Source organism: Gopherus evgoodei, chromosome 9 (assembly GCF_007399415.2).
Source record: "Gopherus evgoodei ecotype Sinaloan lineage chromosome 9, rGopEvg1_v1.p, whole genome shotgun sequence".
NCBI lineage: Eukaryota > Metazoa > Chordata > Testudines > Testudinidae > Gopherus > Gopherus evgoodei.
In genome coordinates, this window is record NC_044330.1 from 48,666,188 (window position 1) to 48,685,712 (window position 19,525).

Here is a 19,525-nt window from a genome sequence, read left to right on the forward strand (position 1 = left end):
TGCTGAAAGAATGGTGATGAGGCACCGGCTAGGATGTCAGCATCCAGCTAGAAGGTATCCAGCTGGAATCCATATCCAAACGGGATGTATATAGCTACATAACATAATTAAGTACAATCTCGCAGTAATTTATTACAAAATCCTTGTGTTTACTTTTGTCTTGATCATTTTTAGGCATCAGTGGGAAGACAAAGAGAGTGTCACCGTGGAAGACCCGGTTAAACATAATGCTTGGTGGCACCTTACATACTCTAGGGAGTGCACCCATAAACTGTATTTAGCAAGGTTGGAAAGGAAGTACTTCAAGCATCAGGAAAAAGTTGAAGAAGGTGGACCAAGTGACAGCTGTGGGCAAGGCTCACCTTACACTAGGTCCCATGGCATGCGTTTCAAGAAGAACCCCTGCTTTTTCTGCAGTAAGCCCGAAGGCATCCATCAAGCAGTTTCAACATGTGAGAAGTCATAATGAAGCTGTTGCCTTGCACTGATCAGTGGAATTTCTTTGTAGTTCCCAAGAGGAGGCTGACACTAAAATTATCCTGCATACTATCTACCCCAGAGAGAGGTGCTAATAAAGTCCAGGTTTGCATACAGGACACTAAAGTTCCAGTGCTCCTCTGAGATGCCATTCCAAACTTTTTTGCAATATTCTGTTTTTGTGCCTGCTGCTGGGCAACAGAATCACTGTATATCCCTCAGAGATGTGTTCCTACCACTAGGATCATTAAAAGCCACCACATTTCTAGGTTTCCACGCCCTCTCAGGGTCTGACACTACTGGAAGATTGGCTGGAAAGACCAGATTGTCTTTCTGGAAGGCACTGGATTTAGTCTCTGAAGACCACTCTCCTAGGAATCATAGAATATCAGGGTTGGAAGGGACCTCAGGAGGTCATCTAGTCCAACCCCCTGCTCAAAGCAGGACCAATCCCCAACTAAATCATCCCAAACAGGGCTTTGTCAAGCCTGACCTTAAAAACCTCTAAGGAAGGAGATTCTACCACCTCCCTAGGTAACCCATTCCAGTGCTTCACCACCCTCCAAGTGAAAAAGTTTTTCCCTAATATCTAACCTAAACCTCCCCCACTGCAACTTGAGATCATTACTCCTTGTCCTGTCATCTGCTACCACTGAGAACAGTCTAGATCCATCCTCTTTGGAACCCCCTTTCAGGTAGTTGAAAGCAGCTATCAAATCCCCCCTCATTCTTCTCTTCTGCAGACTAAATAATCCCATTTTCTGCAACCTCTCCTCATAAGCCATGTGCTCCAGCCCCCTAATCATTTTTGTTGCCCTCCACTGGACTCTTTCCTATTTTCCCACATCCTTCTTGTAGTGTGGGGCTCAAAACTGGACACAGTACTCCAGATGAGGCCTCACCAATGCCAAATAGAGGGGAATGATTGTCACGGAGTGTGGAGGGACACAAGGCCCTGCACCGCTAGCTTCCTGCGATTCACCATGACTCTCAGCCAGCCAGTAAAGCGGAAGGTTTATTTAGACAACAGGAACACAGTCCAAGACAGGTCTTGCAAACACGGACAATAGGATCCTCCCCAATTAGGTCCATCTTGGGGTCCCAGGGGCGCCACAGACCCACTGGGGGATCAGAGCCCCATCTGCGCTTCCCTCCATTACACCAGCCACCTCCAGAAACCCTCTCTCCCCCAGCCCTTGTTCAGTTTCCTGGGCAGAAGTGTCACCTGGCCTCTAATCCCTTCCTGGGTTCTCATGTGACATGCTCAGGTATCTTCCCTCTAGGCCCGTCTCCCATCCCCCAGTGCAGACCGTCCTTCCACGCCAACCCTCCCCACTCAGCATTCACAGACCACATTAAGAACAGTCCCAGTTCATCACAATGATCACGTCCCTCAATCTGCTGGCTATGCTCCTACTTATACAGCCCAAAATGCTGTTAGCCTTCTTCGCAACAATGGCACACTGTTGACTCATATCCAGCTTCTCGTCCACTATAACCCCTAGGTCCTTTTCTGCAGAACTGCTGCCTAGCCACTCGGTCCCTAGTCTGTAGCAGTGCATGGAATTCTTCTGTCCTAAGTGCAGGACTCTGCACTTGTCCTTGTAAAACCTCATCAGATTTCTTTTGGTCCAATCCTCTAATTTGTCTAGGTCCCTGTGTATCCTATCCCTACCCTCCAGCATATCTACCACTCCTCCCAGTTTAGTGTCATCTGCAAACTTGCTGAGGGTGCAATCCACGCCATCCTCCAGATCATTAATGAACATATTGAACAAAACCGGCCCCAGAAACAACCCTTGTGGGACTCCGCTTGATTCTGGCTTGCTCTGAAGGCGCTTGAAACAGCTGAGGTCGTTACTGGTGAGGTCACAAATGCACTGGAAGCATTCATATGTTGAGTTTACCATTTGAAGACCAACATTATGCTACTTACAGAGCTATGTTGATGGATGTTTTCCAAGAACCATACAAATGGAGAAAAACTGCCACCGACAAGGGGTACGTTTATACCTGCTATCAAGAGGGCAAATTATCAATCAGTGAATGGCTCTGGGATGATCGATCACATCCAAAACTACGCTTCCCTTATCACACCAGTGATACGTGAAATATCACACACTCCCAAATCAATCCTTCAGTTAAACAAATACTGGTGTATAAAGATCGGGTGCTCACCAGCCTGCAAACGTGTGGCCAGCAGCCTGCCTGGAGAAGTGCAAGTGTCTAGCAATGTTGTCCTAGACAGAGATGACACTGATGATGACTTAGATGAATAAATTTTCAGTCCTACATGTCAAGGGTAACATCCATAGGATGTCTATTTTTATGTAAGCAATGCATCCCTGTGTTGAAGTATAATTTTTAAGTTGTTTTAATTTTTAAGGTGTTAATGTTTAATTGTTAAGTATAATTTTTCTTGCATATATAGCTACATAACTGTTCTAGGTTTCTCCTCTTAGATACATTGTATTCATAGGTATCAGGCAAGAGTTCTTTCTTCCAACTTGACCCATTTCCGGTGATCTTGTATTGCCAATTTCCACCAACCAGAGGACCTGGATCTGGAAGTGGGGGGGGGGGGAGGGAAGGGCAGAGAGAGACACACCCACTCTGCAGAGGGTGACATCATTGAAATTATGATTCTATAGATTTTTACAGAACAAATGACATCTCTTCCCTTTCTATCACTCACTTGCCCACAGAATAAGATTTTACTACCTTGAACTCCCAGACTATAAAGGAGTGTACTATATTTCCTGTTTTTAAAATGGGAGAATAAACTGAGACAACTGTCAAGAAGGAACTACTTCCACTCCTGGGAACCATTTTAGCAAAGCTATGGAGGTCTGCTGACCTAAGACATTATGAGGGAATCCTAAAAAATGGATGGCTTCAAAGACCTCTCTGGACAAGGCTCAAGTTGGTGTTGAACATAGCCAGGACAGCATGATTAACTATCAACAAGGTCAATTTCAGATCAGCTCTCACTCCCCAGGTAGCCAATGGAAATAATAAAATCAGGTGAACAATCACGTTACTGTACTCTGAACAGAATGTGATGAAGAAGCCATGCTAGGAAGGAATTAAAATGACAGCTTCATGGGTGTGAGGATGCGAGTTGCTATTACAAGGTTATTTTGGAGACAAGGGCCAGCCTACACAAATTACACAACTGATTGGTTTTTCATGGGAAGAGTTTGTTCAACATGACGTCAATATGCTTAAGATGGCACACACCTGCAAGAGTCCTCTCAATAAGCTGGGATATGGAGGGACCAAGAGCATCATGATAACAACAACTGACAGCCCTCTCCAAAAGCAACACTTCTGCCTTGATGGTGTTAGGAATAAAGTGCTCTGACACATCTCACCAGCAACCTAATCCAACCATTCTTCCATAACTGCAACCAAACTTGCAAGATCCATTAGGGTGCAAGCAATATTCACATGTATTGTCAACATATTAAAAGGCAATCTGTACCTATTAATGATCTTGCCAATAGGCTTTGCATATATCATGAGCAACATAGAGGATAGAACCTTGAGGAACGTAGTTTGTTGCCTGTATGAAACCAGTCACTTACTAAATTGGCCATCACAATGGTATCAACAATGACAGGATTGGCTGAAGTTCCCAGTGTGAACTGGAGTCCTCGAGGTGGCTGTCCTGTAGTGATGTCATAACAGTGTCCTTCCAGAAGCAGATACTCCAATTCATATTCTGCAGCTACTCTATTATCCACCTGCCCAAAAAAAAAAAAAAAGAGCCATTGCTGCCATTTAGAAATAACTCAAACCAGTTATTCTGACTACATTTCCTAGTGGCTGGATTATGCTCTAAAATCTTTAACTCATTTTCTTATCGTTCAATTTTTGTTTTTAAATAAAAAAACTTTTTTATTTTGGTTCAGGGGATGGTGTTTTGGGTGGATAGTTATTAATTGGTATTAAAGTAATTCCTAAAGGCCCCAAAGGAGACCAGGACCCCACTGAGCTGGGCACTGTATTTATGCATAGTATGAGACAGTCCCTACCCTGAAGAACAAGACAAGAGAAAGGGTGGGAGAACAGAAGCATTTAGGGTTTGTCTACACTACCGTGCGGGGTCAATCTAAGATACACAACTCCAGCTATGTGAATAGCGTAGCTGAAGTCAACGTACTTAGATCTACTTACCGCAGTGTTTTAACTGCGGTAAATCAACACCTGACACTCTTCTGCTGACTCCGCTTGCGCTCCTCATTCTGGCAGGTAGTGTAGACAAGCCCTTAAAAATGGAGAATTTAGGCAGAGAGAGTTCAAGTGACCTGCCTGATGTCACACAGAAAGTCTGTGACAGGGCTAGAAGTGGAACCCAGATTTGCTGAGTTCTGTCCAGTCCAAGACCATCCTTCATTCCCAATTAATTTAAAACAAACAATAATTTAATCTTTATATACATAGACATATTTTCACAATGCCCACAGTATGCTAAGTGCTGTCTGAAAGAGACTGATGCAATCGGCTGCAAATAATGCAGGACAAATCTGCAGAGCAAAATTACCCACCCAGAGTTCTCAAGGCACCTCAATCCTAATCCTCTGCTATCTTGGTCTTAGACCTTCTCCTGAGGAGACCATCAATTGTGAAGAATGTTATGATATTTTGTGAGATGGTCCAACCTCCCTTTCTGCTCCAGAATGCTCAGTTTAATTGTTACTTTCAGTGATCTGCATCTCAGAGATCTCACACACAAAAACACTGCCAGTATTGTTTAATGATTTGGGATGATGATTAGATTAGATGATAGATGTCTCAGATACATTCAGAATCTTTCCATGTGTTCAGGCACAGAAAAGTAAAATACAATTGGTAAAAATAAATTTAGAGGTTTAAAATTTTTAGTATTGTCCCTTTCGTTGCCAATTTATAATTTAATTGTTTAAAACAATAAATTAACAGTGATACAAATACAGTTTGCTTTACAATTAGTACAGGATCATTGATGCTAGAGCCAACCATTGGCCTATGTAATGCATTGTACTGCATCTGGCACTGGGCTTTACCAGATACATTAGAGGGAGACAAAAATAAAGGTGACTTGGTAATAGGTTATAAAGATTTTCAGTCTGAATGTAATCTAGATTGGCAGTGGCCAAAAGTTATTACCAACTGTTGGCTTTTGAGTGGCCTATCTGAAGTTAGGGAGGAGTGATAGTTCAGTGGTTTGAGCACTGACCTACTAAACCCAGGGTTGTGAGTTCAATCCTTGAGAGAGCCATCATTTAGGGAGTTGGGGCAAAAATCTATCTGGGGACTAGTCCTGCTTTGGAGCAGGGGGTTGGACTAGATGATATCCTGAGGTCCCTGATATTCTATTCTAAGTGATTTTGGTGGTCTTGCTCCACTTTGCAGTGGACAGAAGTCCATATCACAAGAGCCACCCTCTCAGTTAGCACTACTATTACAATCTTAGCAGACAAAGCCAAGGACTGAATGGTTCTGGAGACTGAACTACCCTCTCACCTCTAGAGGTGGTTCCTCCAGGTCAGGGTTGAGGCACATTGGTGGGGAAGCTTGCACTGCCACTGCCCATGCCAAACCTGTTCTGTGGATAAATAGAGGACTTCAGCCTCCAGGGCACTCAATCTGGCATCTTGCACATACACTAGATACACACACAATTATTTTTTAAAATAAAATCTAATTGTTTCTCGTCACCAGTGCAATGGCTTAATCCAAGGGAGGGAAAATGGTACTTTCAGACTTACTCAGGCTTATCAGCTTGCACTCTGAAGCAAGAAAGAGATGTTCACCTTACATCACTTCGCAATTTCCTAAGCTTAGTGTAGGTGAGTGTGGTATACCTCATAATGCAGGTAATAAGAGGCAAACACTAGTATCTATGACCTGATTAGCTAATGTCAGTTATTAGACTAGCAAGTCAGAAAGTTGTGACTGTCAACAGTACTTGGTTTATTCACTCCATGCTGTAAAGCTTTTCTAAATGCCAACCAGTGACAGTACAGACAGATATACTTCCTTTATTTTACTATCAGCATTCTTGGATTAAACATGGAGTCCTCTTGATTTCACTTCTTTCCTTTTTTCTTTTTATTTCCCCCCCCTCCAGATTTTTCTGATAGCATATAAAATTTTAAAGGATCACCATCAAATTGAAAAATCCCCCTTCCATCTGAAAATAGTGGACCTATTATTATGACAACTAACTCCTCAGGTTACTATAAAGGAAAGATAAGAGAACATTTATTTTCCAGTTTCTTTTGTATTTTCTCAGTTTACCTATTTGGTGGTGGTGCATGCTCAACCCCAGCCCCTAAAAGTGGGTATCTACCAGTAAAAGTGACAGCAGAACTGAAAATGAACAGGGAGCAAACAGCAGGACAAGTGTGTGTTCAGAGAGAAAAGGAAGGGAGGTGGTGGGTGGGCCTGACCATTGCGGTGATAGTCTCAGGCCTACACAAAAAATCCCTTTAAACAAACAGGAGTTGAAAAACCCTTAAATTCTGAACAAATTATTTTTTTAAAAATTCAAGACACTACATGGAGCATTATCAGAAAAACTCATTCATTATATATATAAAAAACATTAAAAAAAAAGGATGGGGTCACATAATACCATTTCTTCTTTTCTAGTTCAGTACCATTTCTATGAAATGCTGTACACATGTGATGCAGTTTTTTCTGTGGAACCTGCAGTAAGCCTGGAATGGGTAAATGTGGCATTCCCCTCATCTGTCTAGAGCATTGCATTGTTTTGAGCTTCCAAATTCCAAAAGATGAGCCCCAGAAAAATCATATACAAGCACACTAAACAAATAGGAAATACTGAAGTCTCTTACCTCCTCTAAATAAATGTTATCAAGGTCATATGGAGTTCTGACAGACTCCACCATCCAGCTCTCAGGGGTGTTTAGGTTCAGAGTGAACAGTGGAGTCTGAGGCATATCCAAGAATTTGGCAATTGGACCAGGAGCAAAGTTGTCGTCTGCTGTGAAAGAAATCTCGGGCTCCAAAACGTAGCGATAAAAGCTGAAATTTCAAAAGGAAAATCCTAAAATATTTGTCTGCCATGTTTCATGCCTTTTAACTTTCACTGACAGTCATCTTTCCAAAGGATAGTCTCAGAGCCTCTGAAAGCCCATTACTGGACCTTTGTTCCCTTCTATATGTATGGGCTCTTTGCTTAAGAGATCACACTTAACATAGGTCAAATTTCATCTTGACTAATTAAATATTTTACTTTACCAGAAGGATCTAGACTCTCATTAAATTCTGAAGTGTCTTATTGAATAGCTACAATATCTTAATATTGCATTTGAACCACTATAGTTAAAGTCATAGCAGGGATTCCAGAGACTGAAGTGAGCAAATATGCTAAGACATACTGATTTTGATAAAGTTGTCATGGGGGAGGGAGGGGAGAGAGACTCTCATTCTACAGGCTAGTGGTTAGGACAGTGGGATACGAGAAATCCATGTTCAGGTCCCTGCTCTGTTCAATTCAGAGCGGTCAAAACTCTGCTCTGAATCAGGCAGAGCAGGGAACTGAATCTGGATCTCCCACATCCCATGCCAGTGCCGTACCCACCAGTTTCTAGACACAGGCAGACAGATATACACACCCCCTTCCTGAACTGAAAAGCTCATGTTTCGATCCCAAAGAGGACATTTCAGCACAACTCTGGTTTTGCAAAAACATTCAAAAGGGTTAGTTTTTATTCCATTGTGGAACGAAAACAAATTTTGAAACCTCCAAAGATGCCATGAAACAGAACTGTTGCCTTCAGGGGCCTTTTCTGACTTCAGAATTGCATGTTTATCTCCTGTAAATGATCCCCACAAATGTTTTAATGCTGTTGTTTACACTAAGGTGTTTTCCCCCAACATGGTATTTCTTACCTTTTCAGAGGCATGTCAGAAAGTTTGGACTGGCAGTTCATAAAAACTCTTAGATTCATGTTTATCAGTTGGTTCAAAACCTAAAAATATGAGAGAGACATATACCTTAAAATTCCTACTAGAGAGATGAGTACTGTTTTTGCAGATTAGGCCTTAGTGAGCATTTAACAATCTCCCTTCTCACCCTGCTTTCCACAAATTTTATTTGACTGAATTGGTGAAGGGAATTAGTTACCTGCTGTACCATGATTTTAAATAGGACTTTGGGGATATTCTAAGTAGTTGACGAGATGCGGACAGATTCTCCCTCAAAAATATTGTCTGTGGAACTGAACTTGTATAAAATGATCCAATAAAAAATTATTTGAGAGTGGCCTTACCCAGGGCTGGATTAACTCTCCTGTAAGCTCGGGGCTATTAGATTTTGTGGGGCCCCTATATACAAGTCTTTTTCCTAATTTAAAACAAAATCATCACAATTATGGCATCGAGGCTATTAATGCTATACTAAACTTGCCTTTTAAATTAACATAAAGTTGTTCTATGGTTAAATTTCAGTCTTAAAACATGCAGAATATAGTTAATTCAAAATAGCCTACTTCTTATCTTAGGGCAGCTGTTATATTAGTCTATTTCTGGGAGGAAGTTTGGGTGCAAGAGGGGGCTCCAGGCTGAGGCAGAGTGTTGGGGTGCAAGTGAGGGCTCTGGGAGGGAGTCTGGTGCAGGAGGCGATTCTGACCTAGGGCAGGGGCTTGGGGTGCAGGACAGGGTGCGAGGTGCAAGCTTCGTCCAGGAGGCGCTTACCACAGGTGGCTCCTGGCCAGCAGCACAGAAGGGCTCAGGCTCCCAGAAGTTGCTGGCTGCTGGCACGTCTCTGCATGCCCCTGGTGGGAGGGGCACAGTGTGTCTCCGCGCACTGCCCATGCCTCCAAGTGCCGCCCCCACAGCTCCCATTGGCTGGCTGCAGGGACAGTGCTGGGGGTAGGAGCAGCATGCTTAGCTGTCCCCCGCCAGGTGCCGCAGAGACATGCCAGCCGCTGGCCGTTTCCGGGATCGGTGTGGGGCCACAGAAGGCAGGCAGCCTGCCTGAGCCATGCTGCACCACTGGACTTTTAGTGGCCCAGAGATTGCAATCGACTGGCTGAGGCTCTAGGATCAACCAGCTGATCGCGATCAACAGGTTGGTGACCAGTGAATTGTATATAATTAGGGATTTATTTTTGCGGGGCCCCCCTTAGCCTGAGGCCCTGGACTGCAGTCCCTAAACCCCCTGCGTTTATCCAGCCCTGGCCTTACCATGCCTTTTTAATTATTTATTACATAGTATACCATAATTAGCATTTCACTGACATGCTGAAGTTAGTTATCTGATATAGTCTATCTGAATGAATCTCTCACAAATGTGAGATAAGAGTCTAATTTTATCCATGTCAAAACAGAAAAATACTGCAAAATATGGAGTCATCTAGGACTACATCTACACTAGTCTTCTTCTGGCGTAGCTATGTCAATCAGGGGCGTAAAGAGGGGTAATCCCTGAGTGACATAACTGTGCCAGCAGAAGACTGTAGTGCAGACACAGCTATTCAGGCAAAGCTGCACTTTTACCAGTGTAGTTGGTTTTGTTCATGGAGGATGGTTTTACTGTACCCATATAAAGCTCATCTTTGCCAGTCCACACTAGGGAGCACTTTGTATACCAGTATTGCTATATTAGTAGTGTAGACATAGCCTAAGGCAGGGGTCAGCAACCTGTGGCACGTGTACCAAGTGTGGCACGGAGCTGATATTTAGTGGCACTCTGCTGCCAGCAGAGGTCCCGGCCGCTGCCCCACTCAGCCTGCTGCTGGCCTGGATGGACGGAACCCCAAGCCAGCAGCAGGCTGAGCAGGGCTGGCAGCTGGGACCCTGCCTGGCGGGGGCCGGTGGACGGAACCGCAGACCGGCAGTGGGCTAAGCGGCTCAGCCCGGTGCCAGTCTGGGGTTCTGTCCACCGGCCCTTGCCAGCCAGGGTCCTGGCTGCTGGCCCCGCTCAGCCCGCTGCCAGTCTGGGGTTCCGTCCGCCGGCCCCTGTAAATGTAAAGTGTATTACTGGCACGCAAAACCTTAAATTACAGTAAATAAATGAAGACTTAGCACACCATTTTTCAAAGGTTGCCGACCCCTGGCCTAAGGCCTGGTCTACACTACAGAGTTTTGCCAGCATTGTTATTCATAGATTCAGAGATTCTAGGGCTGGAAGGAACCTTGAAAGGACATCGAGTCCAGTGCCCTGCCCTCATGGCAGGACCAAATATTGTTACATTGCCTAGGTGTGAGTCAAACTCTCTAGCTGACATAGCTATACTGACAAAAACCTCAGTGTAGATGAAACTGTGGTGACAGAAGAGTGCCTCTATCAGTTTAGCTAATGTTGTTTGGGCAACTGGTTTACTAAGCTAGCAAAACTCCTATGCTACATTGCCACTAGGCTCTGTAATATGGACATGCCCTAAGTTTTCGATGGTAGGCTTTCATGTGAAGATTGGTTTTAAAATATTAAAGAAATATCCTGGTGATCTAATTATTACCCCGTGTATTTTATTTCAACAATTCTATGCTTTGTATTTCTAGAGAACCTTCCAATCCATGAATTCAAAGCACTTTAATTTTGTAAAGTCCAGAGCCCTTCTGAGAAATTAATCATAACTCAAATAAACTAAGCCCCCCCTCTAGGGTGACCAGAGGTCCTGATTTTATAGGGACAGTCCTGATTTTTGGGTCTTTTTCTTATATAGGCTTCTATTACCCCCCACCCCGTCCCGATTTTTCACATTTGCTATCTGGTCACCTTACCCCCCATCCTCTCAGCCTTTCTTTCCAGTTTAACTAATAATCCCGCTACCTTGATTTTCAACTGTATTTATTTCATTTTGTCAAACGCAAGATGGGATTTCAAATAAGTAATAATTTTACTAACAAGAGATGTCAAGGAGTATCAGATGTTACATTCCAACATGCCTAACAAACACTATGCACCTCACATAATTGAAGAAGCTTTTCTCATACCAAGAACCTAATCTTGTCTCTCTCATGATACCCGTAAATTTCTCTAATGCTTTTTTACTGTACTGTAGGCCATTACGATTCCTAGCCACCATCCATTTAAGGGGAAAGAAACAATCCATAACTACAGAACAAACTATATTATAAAAAAGTTTTAAACTATTTTACTGTCTTTTAACTGTTGATTAATGCATTACAATGCTTTATATATACCATAAGTAATGGAGCAAGTCTTTGAGCATCTCTGGTCGCTGGATCAACAATAGCCACCACATCAAAGTAGGTCTCTCCCTCCTTTGGTCTCAATTTAACTGCACTAAACAAAAAGAAAAGAGGACAAAATCAAGAATTAAAAAAGCCATTTTAAACAAACAGATTTATGGATAAACAACAAACTCCTCTGCTTTTAGAATCCCAAATAATGTGGGCGGAAAACCCAGAAAATTCCTAATTCAGGAAGGTGCTTAATGGGACTACTCACACATACTTAAGTATACGGGTTTCAGAGTGGTAGCCATGTTAGTCTGTATCAGCAAAAACAACAAGTCGTCCTTGTGGTACCTTAGAGACTAACAAATTTAGTTATGCACGTACTTAAAATACATTCCTGAACTGGGGCCAAAGAGCCTAAATATCTGTACGTTGGATGGTGATGTATTAATTTTGATGGAATAAATTGGCCCAAAGAATCAAAGGTGTTAACATGACTGTCATGGTCCAACATTAAAACAATTTTAAATAAGGTTTGGGGTTTGGTATACAGAGACCTGATCCTGCTTAGTCCCATGACAAATACACCATTAAAAGTTTTTTAACCTTTAATAAAGATACAGAAGAGAAGGAAAAAACAGTTAGTCTACATTTCAAATACTTTTAAGTGAGCCTTCTGTCTTAACAATATCCCTTCTTCCCTTTCCCTCTAGTTGCAGAGTCTTCAGAAGGAAAAGCCTTTGTTTGACCATTTCTTAGACGGTACTAAAGATGGTAGTAAGTGTCCCTTTTGGGGGAAAGAGAAAAATTTAGCTAAAATAGGGTGGAGCTATTGTTTTTGCTGTTGCTATTGAAATCCTGGAACAATCTACCAAGGGTTGTGGAGGAATCTCCATCACTGACAATTTTCAAATAAAGACTGGATGTTTTTCTAAAAAGATCTGCTCTAAGAATAATTCTGGGGAAGCTCTCTGGGGCCTGTGTTATACAGAAGGTCAGATTAGATTATCACAATGGTCCTTTCTGGCCTTAGAATCTATGAAGAAGTCTGATCCCTTTTCCTAGATGACAAAAAACAAACATACAGGAGAGTGAAAGACAGAAAATGCAGACTCTATCGCTGGTGTTGACTTTCACTTGCAACTGCACTGCTGGAAAAGCACGTGGTCTTATTAGCCACTCTGAGACTGGGCAAACTTGTAGCTGCATTGGGCTGTTTAGGGCATTGCTTTAAACTGCCTCTTTGGCCACACAGTTTTACGATAGTGTTATAAAATATACTATCTTATGAGGAAGAAAAAGACACCGAGGTGGATTTTTTTATATATATATATTTTTTTTAGAGGTGGAAGGTGAAGGGAAGAAAGCAGGAACCAACATCTCAGAGCTGGTGGAGGTGACAATGTCATCTGGGTACCTTTCTTTGGCCCGGTCTGGTCAGGACATCTCTCCGGATCAAGATGACAAAGGCCCAATGGTGTTATGGTAGATCCCAGGACACAACAGGGGTGGCAGCCAGGATGGTAATGCTTGTTCCTCCCAGTCCACCCATCTCCCAGCCAGCAATTGTCAGAGAAGCTTCTGTTCATTTTTTTTTTAATCTTTTCTTTTAAGGGCCCCAAAAGAGAGTGATGAGCAGAATGGCCCAAACACTCATCATTTTTCCACCAGTTAGGTCTAGTTTCTGACTCAGCAATTTATGCCCACTGATTTCTGGCTCCACTCTTTTCTTGTTTACGAAGCATGATCTTAACACAGTCCTTGAGTTATATCCACACGCTTCTTTGTTTGTACTAATTCAGTCTGTCTCCCTCTTGCACCTTTTCTCTTCAATATTTATTGCTACAGATTGTGACATTTTATGAACTTTTATTCACTTTGTATAACTGAGCTTACAATTAGGGCAAATTTGTAAGCCCAATTATTATAACAGTGACTCAGTAGATAAGCGCACTAGCCATTTGCTCTTGCACTCAAACAATTTCTCCTTAAATGTTTTATTTTATTATGTTTTGTGAAACACAAAACTTCTCTGAAATATTACTGTGCCCGAGACTATTTTATTGCTATACCTATGTAGCAACAGAAAAATAAATCTGCATGGGATTTGCCATGATGATCATAATGACGATTCAAAGTTTAACGAGATATAGCGCTAATATACATCAAAGACAAGGAAGAAGAAATACATAGGTCAACAAATGTACTCTGAATTTAACATTGGCCCGATACCTGTATCTGTCTTCAAAAAATTGATATTCAATCCTTGCCTCTCCTTTTGGCTGAGCAGACAGAAGAGCATCCACCTTCATTACCAAGTCACTTGCACTGGAAGAGAGAAGGGTTTCAAGTACTTTGAAATATTTATGTATTTCTCCCAGTATTACTGAAGATTATATAAAAATAAGAGGCCCAGGTTCTAATCTCAGATGCATGGACTATATGTTTAACTCCTCTCAAAAACAACCCCTTCATTGTTAATGTATATGTGCAGTAGTGCAATTTTTGAGACAACAGTGTGAAAACAGATGGTGCAAACTTCTGAAATTAACCCAGAGTATAGGAGCTATTATCCTCCTTTCTCCCGTCACCCAAAGATCCCATGATTTCTCTGAGGTAACTCCGAAGATTTTTCTGAAGATCTAAGCACTCATAAGGCATGATCACCAGTGGACTCTCTCTGGAAAAAAAACCACTCCATTATGTACAAGAGGGGTTAATTGTTGAGCAATGCAAATCAGACTGCATTAGTAGTGACTGAATATGCTGCCTCCAGAGCTCTTCCTGCCTCTGCCAGACCAGTAAGAGATTAATTGAACCCAGCTCTCATAACTTTGCAGAGCACTCTTCCTGGGCAGCTCCAGAAGTTTTTTTTAAAAACTACAATTCTCTTTAGAGCACTGGTAAGCAATTCCATGCATCGAGCAAATTTGAATGCAACATGGTGCCATAGTTAACAAAGAAATTCACTGTTGACAATTACTTCCCTTTTATTATTCCCTGAATACTTAATCTAGTATTTTAAGTATCATTTATATTTTCCAGATTAAAGAAGAACACCTTTTGTAAACTCCAATTCTGTGACAACATAATAAATCTGAAGACTGAAACACTAAATAAAAAAAATTGGGTTGCATGGTATAGCAGTGCTAACTAGTGATGCCGTAATTAAGAATCTGTCAGCTTTTTCCATAATTAACTCCTAGTCTCATGGGTTTATAGTGACAATTGTGCAAGCCTTTCATAACAAAACTATATATCTGATGAAATCTGCTAAATTCTGGCATCTTTTCTAATCCAGAGCTCAGTCCAAAGCTGGGCCTGCATATGCTAGAAACTTGGCTCAGCTGTGCCCAAAATTCAGCACAAGTTCAAACTATGTCCTCCTTCCCTTCCCGTCCCTCCAGCCCCTTTCATGGAGCAGGCCTTAAGCATTCTCCCTTCCCTTCTACTGACTATGGGTATAAATGGCTCTATGGCACTGTTAATACTCACTCTATAGAACTGTGGTGTGCAAGGTCTCAGCACAATAGTGAATGTCTTTACACTTAAAAATCTGTTTGACTATGTTAAAAAATGCACACTGCTGGCTTTTAAAAGGTAGCAGGAGGTCACAGTAAAGCAAGGGTGAGTTTTGCAGGCTGTATAACCTAAATGAATGGGATACTCAAGAGATCCTACAAATTCAAACTGTAAATAGATGGCAGTGTACAGGAATCAGTGTCTTTTGGAAACTTGTATATGTTCCTTAGAACTTGAACATGGCTAGATTTTTAAAATACATTTTGCTGAACCCATAATAAGGATCTGTGTGTCTCTCCACCCTTTTGCCTCCTCAATTCATTTTTTCCTCCTGTGTCCCACCATGAAATGCTGATAAATTAAGAATGAAGTTTTAAAATAAGCTTATATGCTTATATAGTCACTGTAATTGACACAGAAATGTATTTTGGATCTATAATACTCAAATAAATATTTAAGGCTAATCAGCTAAACCCCAATATGGCCACAAAACAAATTCTTTGCAGCATCATGATAGCATGTTCTCTTTTCCATTTTCTTCCTCTTTCTCTGTTTGTAAGTAAGTATAGTAGTGATCCAACATCTGCATATACTGTAAAACCCAAGCACCCAGAAGCCCGTGGGTTAAAACACTTTCAAATCTAATCTTATATGGCCACCCCTCTCCGCACCCCCCAAAAAACCAAAAACAAATAAGTGTTGCCAGCCATTAGCATTATGTTGATGTGTGTAGAAATGTAAGAGATTTCATTCTAAACATAGGCCACAGTAGGGAGCAGCAACCATATTTTTCCCCATTTTAAAGGTTATTTTTCTCTTAATACATGGAGCTGTTCTGTAGTCAGGGTGAGCTAAAGCAGGGTTTTAACTGTACCTGGCTTGAAAGAAGAGTGAGTGCAGAGAGCACCTCTGTCTTTTCTTTTTTGGGGTGCCACCCTTATTCCTCTTCACATTTCTTCCCATTCTGCATGACTGTTGCTATACTAGCCCCTTTCCTCCAACTAAGAGACCACAGCCTGAACCCCATGACTAACAGAACAATGTTCTGCATCCATGCCATTAAGCTTGCTGTACAGAGGATTATTTTAATGATATAGACCAGTAGTTTTCAACTTTTTTCATATGCAGTCCCGTAAAAAAATTTAAATGAAGGTGCGTCCCCCTTTGAAAATCTTAGGCATAGTCTGCAAACCCCCAGAGTTCACTGGACCACAAGCTGAAAACCACTGATACAGACAGCATGTCTCTTGGTTTTCCAGTCACTTCAATAATTTATTTCTGGAGGAGAGTGTGTTGGCCCCGAAGGCCATCAAAGCTGATTCAACTCAATACAGCAACTTAAAATGTCTTTTTCCCCTTATTCCCTCTAAATATTTTATTATTGGCAAGATGAATACATGACTGTTTGTTTATAGTCTAGTGTGCACTTTATACAAAAGGAGACAACAATCTGCTTCCTTTCCCCTCTTCCCATTACAGAAGGCCATGTTACTGACTTGAGCCCTGCTTTAAACCAGTCCACTTAGTTCCTGTTCCTATTTACTTACAGATCTTCCTCTACTCCCAGCTGCTGAATATGGGATTTGATTTTCTGTCCTGATGTCTTTAGTATAATATTCTCTAGCAGGTGAAAATCATCCTGATTGAACAGCTCATTGTCTTCTAATGGGCCAATAATCTACAAAGAAAATGGAGTCAGACTTATTAAGTAAGTACTGTGCTGAAACAAAAGTCAAAGACATTTTAAAGACACATACTTTGGGCCCAATCCTGCAGGTGCCAAGTGCCCTTGAGTCATATTAATATCAATGGGAGTTGAAGATACTAATCACCTCTGAGAGGGTGCTCAGCAATGTGGAGGATCAGTCCTGTCGCTATATAAAATATATACTTTCTCAGCATCCACCGAGTACTTGGAGACTGAGATGCATCGTATTATGTAGATCAGACTCTTGAGAGTGCGATGGAATTCCAGACCAGAATCCCGCTGCTCAGCAAACATTATCAAATGCTCCAAAACATCTGTTAGTCTATAAGATGCCACAGGACTCTTTGCTGCTTTTACAGATCCAGACTAACATGGTTACCCCTCTGATACTTGACACTATCAAATCATATTTCTCAAACATCAGATATATTAGAGTTGCCCAGTGAATTCTTAATGACAGAAATAAAACACAATGTATGACTACATGACAGGGAATGTACAGAAACTTCTCACTTAATGTTGTAGTTATGTTCCTGAAAAATGCAGCTTTATGCGAAACGATGTTAAGCAAATCAAATTTCCCCATAAGAATTAATGTAAATGTGGGGGGGAGGGGTATTAGGTTCCAGGGATTTTTTTTTTTTTGCCAGACAAAGGACATTATATACATATACAGTATAAATTTTAAACAATTTTAAACGAACAGTTTAATATTGTACACAGCAATGAATGATTGTGAAGCTTGGTTGAGGTGGTGCAGTAAGAGGATGGAATATTTCCCAGGGAATGCCTTGCTGCTAAATGATGAACTAGCACTCAGCTGAGCCCTCAAGGGTTAATACGCTGTTGTTAAAGTAGCCTCACACTCTACAAGGCAGCATGGACTGAGTCAGGAGGGAGGAAACCCAATAGATGCAGGCCAGTAGCTGCAAACACTTCCCTGCAAAAACTGAACATGATGATGAGCCCACACTATCCAGCTGGGGCACACCACTCCCTCCTCCTGACAGCACATGCACAGGTGCTGACTTTCCAAAGCACTGGGGGGTGCATGCATAAGTGATAGAGAGAAACCTGCATTGCCCCTTTAAGTATGCTGACTCCATTTCAAGTATGTTGCCCTTTTAAGTAGATCAGACAGGAAGCACCAGCTTCCAGCAAGCTCCGTCCATTCCATCCCTGAGCCCTGTCCCCCTCCTCCACTTTGCGGGGTGGGGGTACGGAGTGGGGCACAGGAGCAGGGGACATCCTGATATCAGCAAATCTCTTTCCCTCCCCCAGCAAGCAGGAAGCTCCAGGGAGCAGTTCCAAGGCAGAGGGCAGGGCAGGAGCAGCACAGTAGTGGGGGGAGGGCCATCTGAACTGCTGCTGGGCAGCTGCCAAGCCACATACCTTACAGGGAATTTAGGGGAGCTGATGGGGGGACTGCTGGTCCTGCCTTGTTCTAATCCCCTCAAGGAGGGGTTGCTTTTCCAGATAATCCTGCAAACAGTGGACAAAGCAGGCAGCTGCCAAATGACGTTATAAGAGAGCATTGCACAACTTTAAACGAGTCTGTTCCCTAATAGATCAGCCACATAACCACCAGACAACGTTAAGAGAGGAGTTACTGTAGTTAGCACTGAAAAGAAAACAATGCTCAGTGGCACCTGTTTTGGGTTTGTTGTTATAGTTGTTTGAAGTCAGGAGAAAAAATAAAGTAAATTACTGTGGACAAAAGGGTTTCATTGTTTGGAGTGGAATTTTACAGTGAAATGATTTAAAAAGTTGAATAGCGGAAGGTGCTGGATGTGGAGCTCTGGGCACTGACAGTAGCAACACAACTTTGTCTCACTGCCTAATGAATCTGCCTCAGCCTTGAATTGGAATTAGTCTCTCTTAGGTAAGAGGCCCTTGTGCTTCAAGTTGTGCTAGTCACAACTTACATTTTTGTTACCTGGACATTTGTCCAGTTGAAACTGTATTGAGAGTAGCCACTATTTTCACACACAACAAAGAGCCATCAGATGGTAACAACCTTTGGCCACAGTCAACCTGGGCTGGATTTGAACCGGTGACCTAAAGAAGGAAGAGTCTGCATCTCATTCCTAGATCCCCATTGTCACTCAAGCCTTCCTTATTTGCTACATATTGAATATGCCTTTCTCCCCCTCTGGGAAGTGACCTCACCCTTCCATTGCTGATCACTGCCCTCTGTCCTTTCTGCAACTTAAGAACATCCCTGCAGTACATGGCATGAGACAGTATAAAATCCACTTTGGGGGATTCAAAGGCCTCTTTAAAAGTGTTGACATCCATACCCTGAAAGAAAAAAAGAAAACATATTCTCACTCAAATGAGAATCATAATAGAGACTCTGCATAAATGCCCTGTGATAGATGGACACTACTTGTTAAACTGTCTTACCAAGTTTTTACAAACCTCTTCACAGTTTGCTACACCTAGCCCACAAATCCTCTCTCTCTTTATTCCCTTTCTCCCATTCTCTGTTTGATTTAGACTTTAGACTTTAGGGTCAGAAGGGACCAATATGATCATCTAGTCTGACCTCCTGCACAAAGCAGGCCATAGAATCCTACCCATCCACTTCTATAACAAACCCCTAACCTATGTCTGAGTTATTGAAGTCTTCAAATTGTGGTTTGAAGACCTGAAGCT

The 19,525-nt window shown here is 42.1% G+C and overlaps 1 protein-coding gene across 3 annotated transcripts in view; it reads right to left on the minus strand.

The window, feature by feature from the left end:
• The window catches only part of UGGT1 (UDP-glucose glycoprotein glucosyltransferase 1), a 90,870-nt gene that overhangs the window by 19,375 nt on the left and 51,970 nt on the right, over nucleotides 1-19,525 (minus strand). For all 3 annotated transcript variants that reach the window (XM_030574785.1, XM_030574783.1, XM_030574784.1), the window contains 7 exons: nucleotides 19,037-19,168; nucleotides 16,707-16,837; nucleotides 13,870-13,965; nucleotides 11,641-11,743; nucleotides 8,383-8,462; nucleotides 7,323-7,512; nucleotides 4,065-4,223 (listed from right to left, as the gene is read on the minus strand). In XM_030574785.1, coding sequence (XP_030430645.1) covers nucleotides 4,065-4,223; nucleotides 7,323-7,512; nucleotides 8,383-8,462; nucleotides 11,641-11,743; nucleotides 13,870-13,965; nucleotides 16,707-16,837; nucleotides 19,037-19,168 — 891 coding nt within the window. The remainder of the gene's footprint in view (nucleotides 1-4,064; nucleotides 4,224-7,322; nucleotides 7,513-8,382; nucleotides 8,463-11,640; nucleotides 11,744-13,869; nucleotides 13,966-16,706; nucleotides 16,838-19,036; nucleotides 19,169-19,525) is intronic.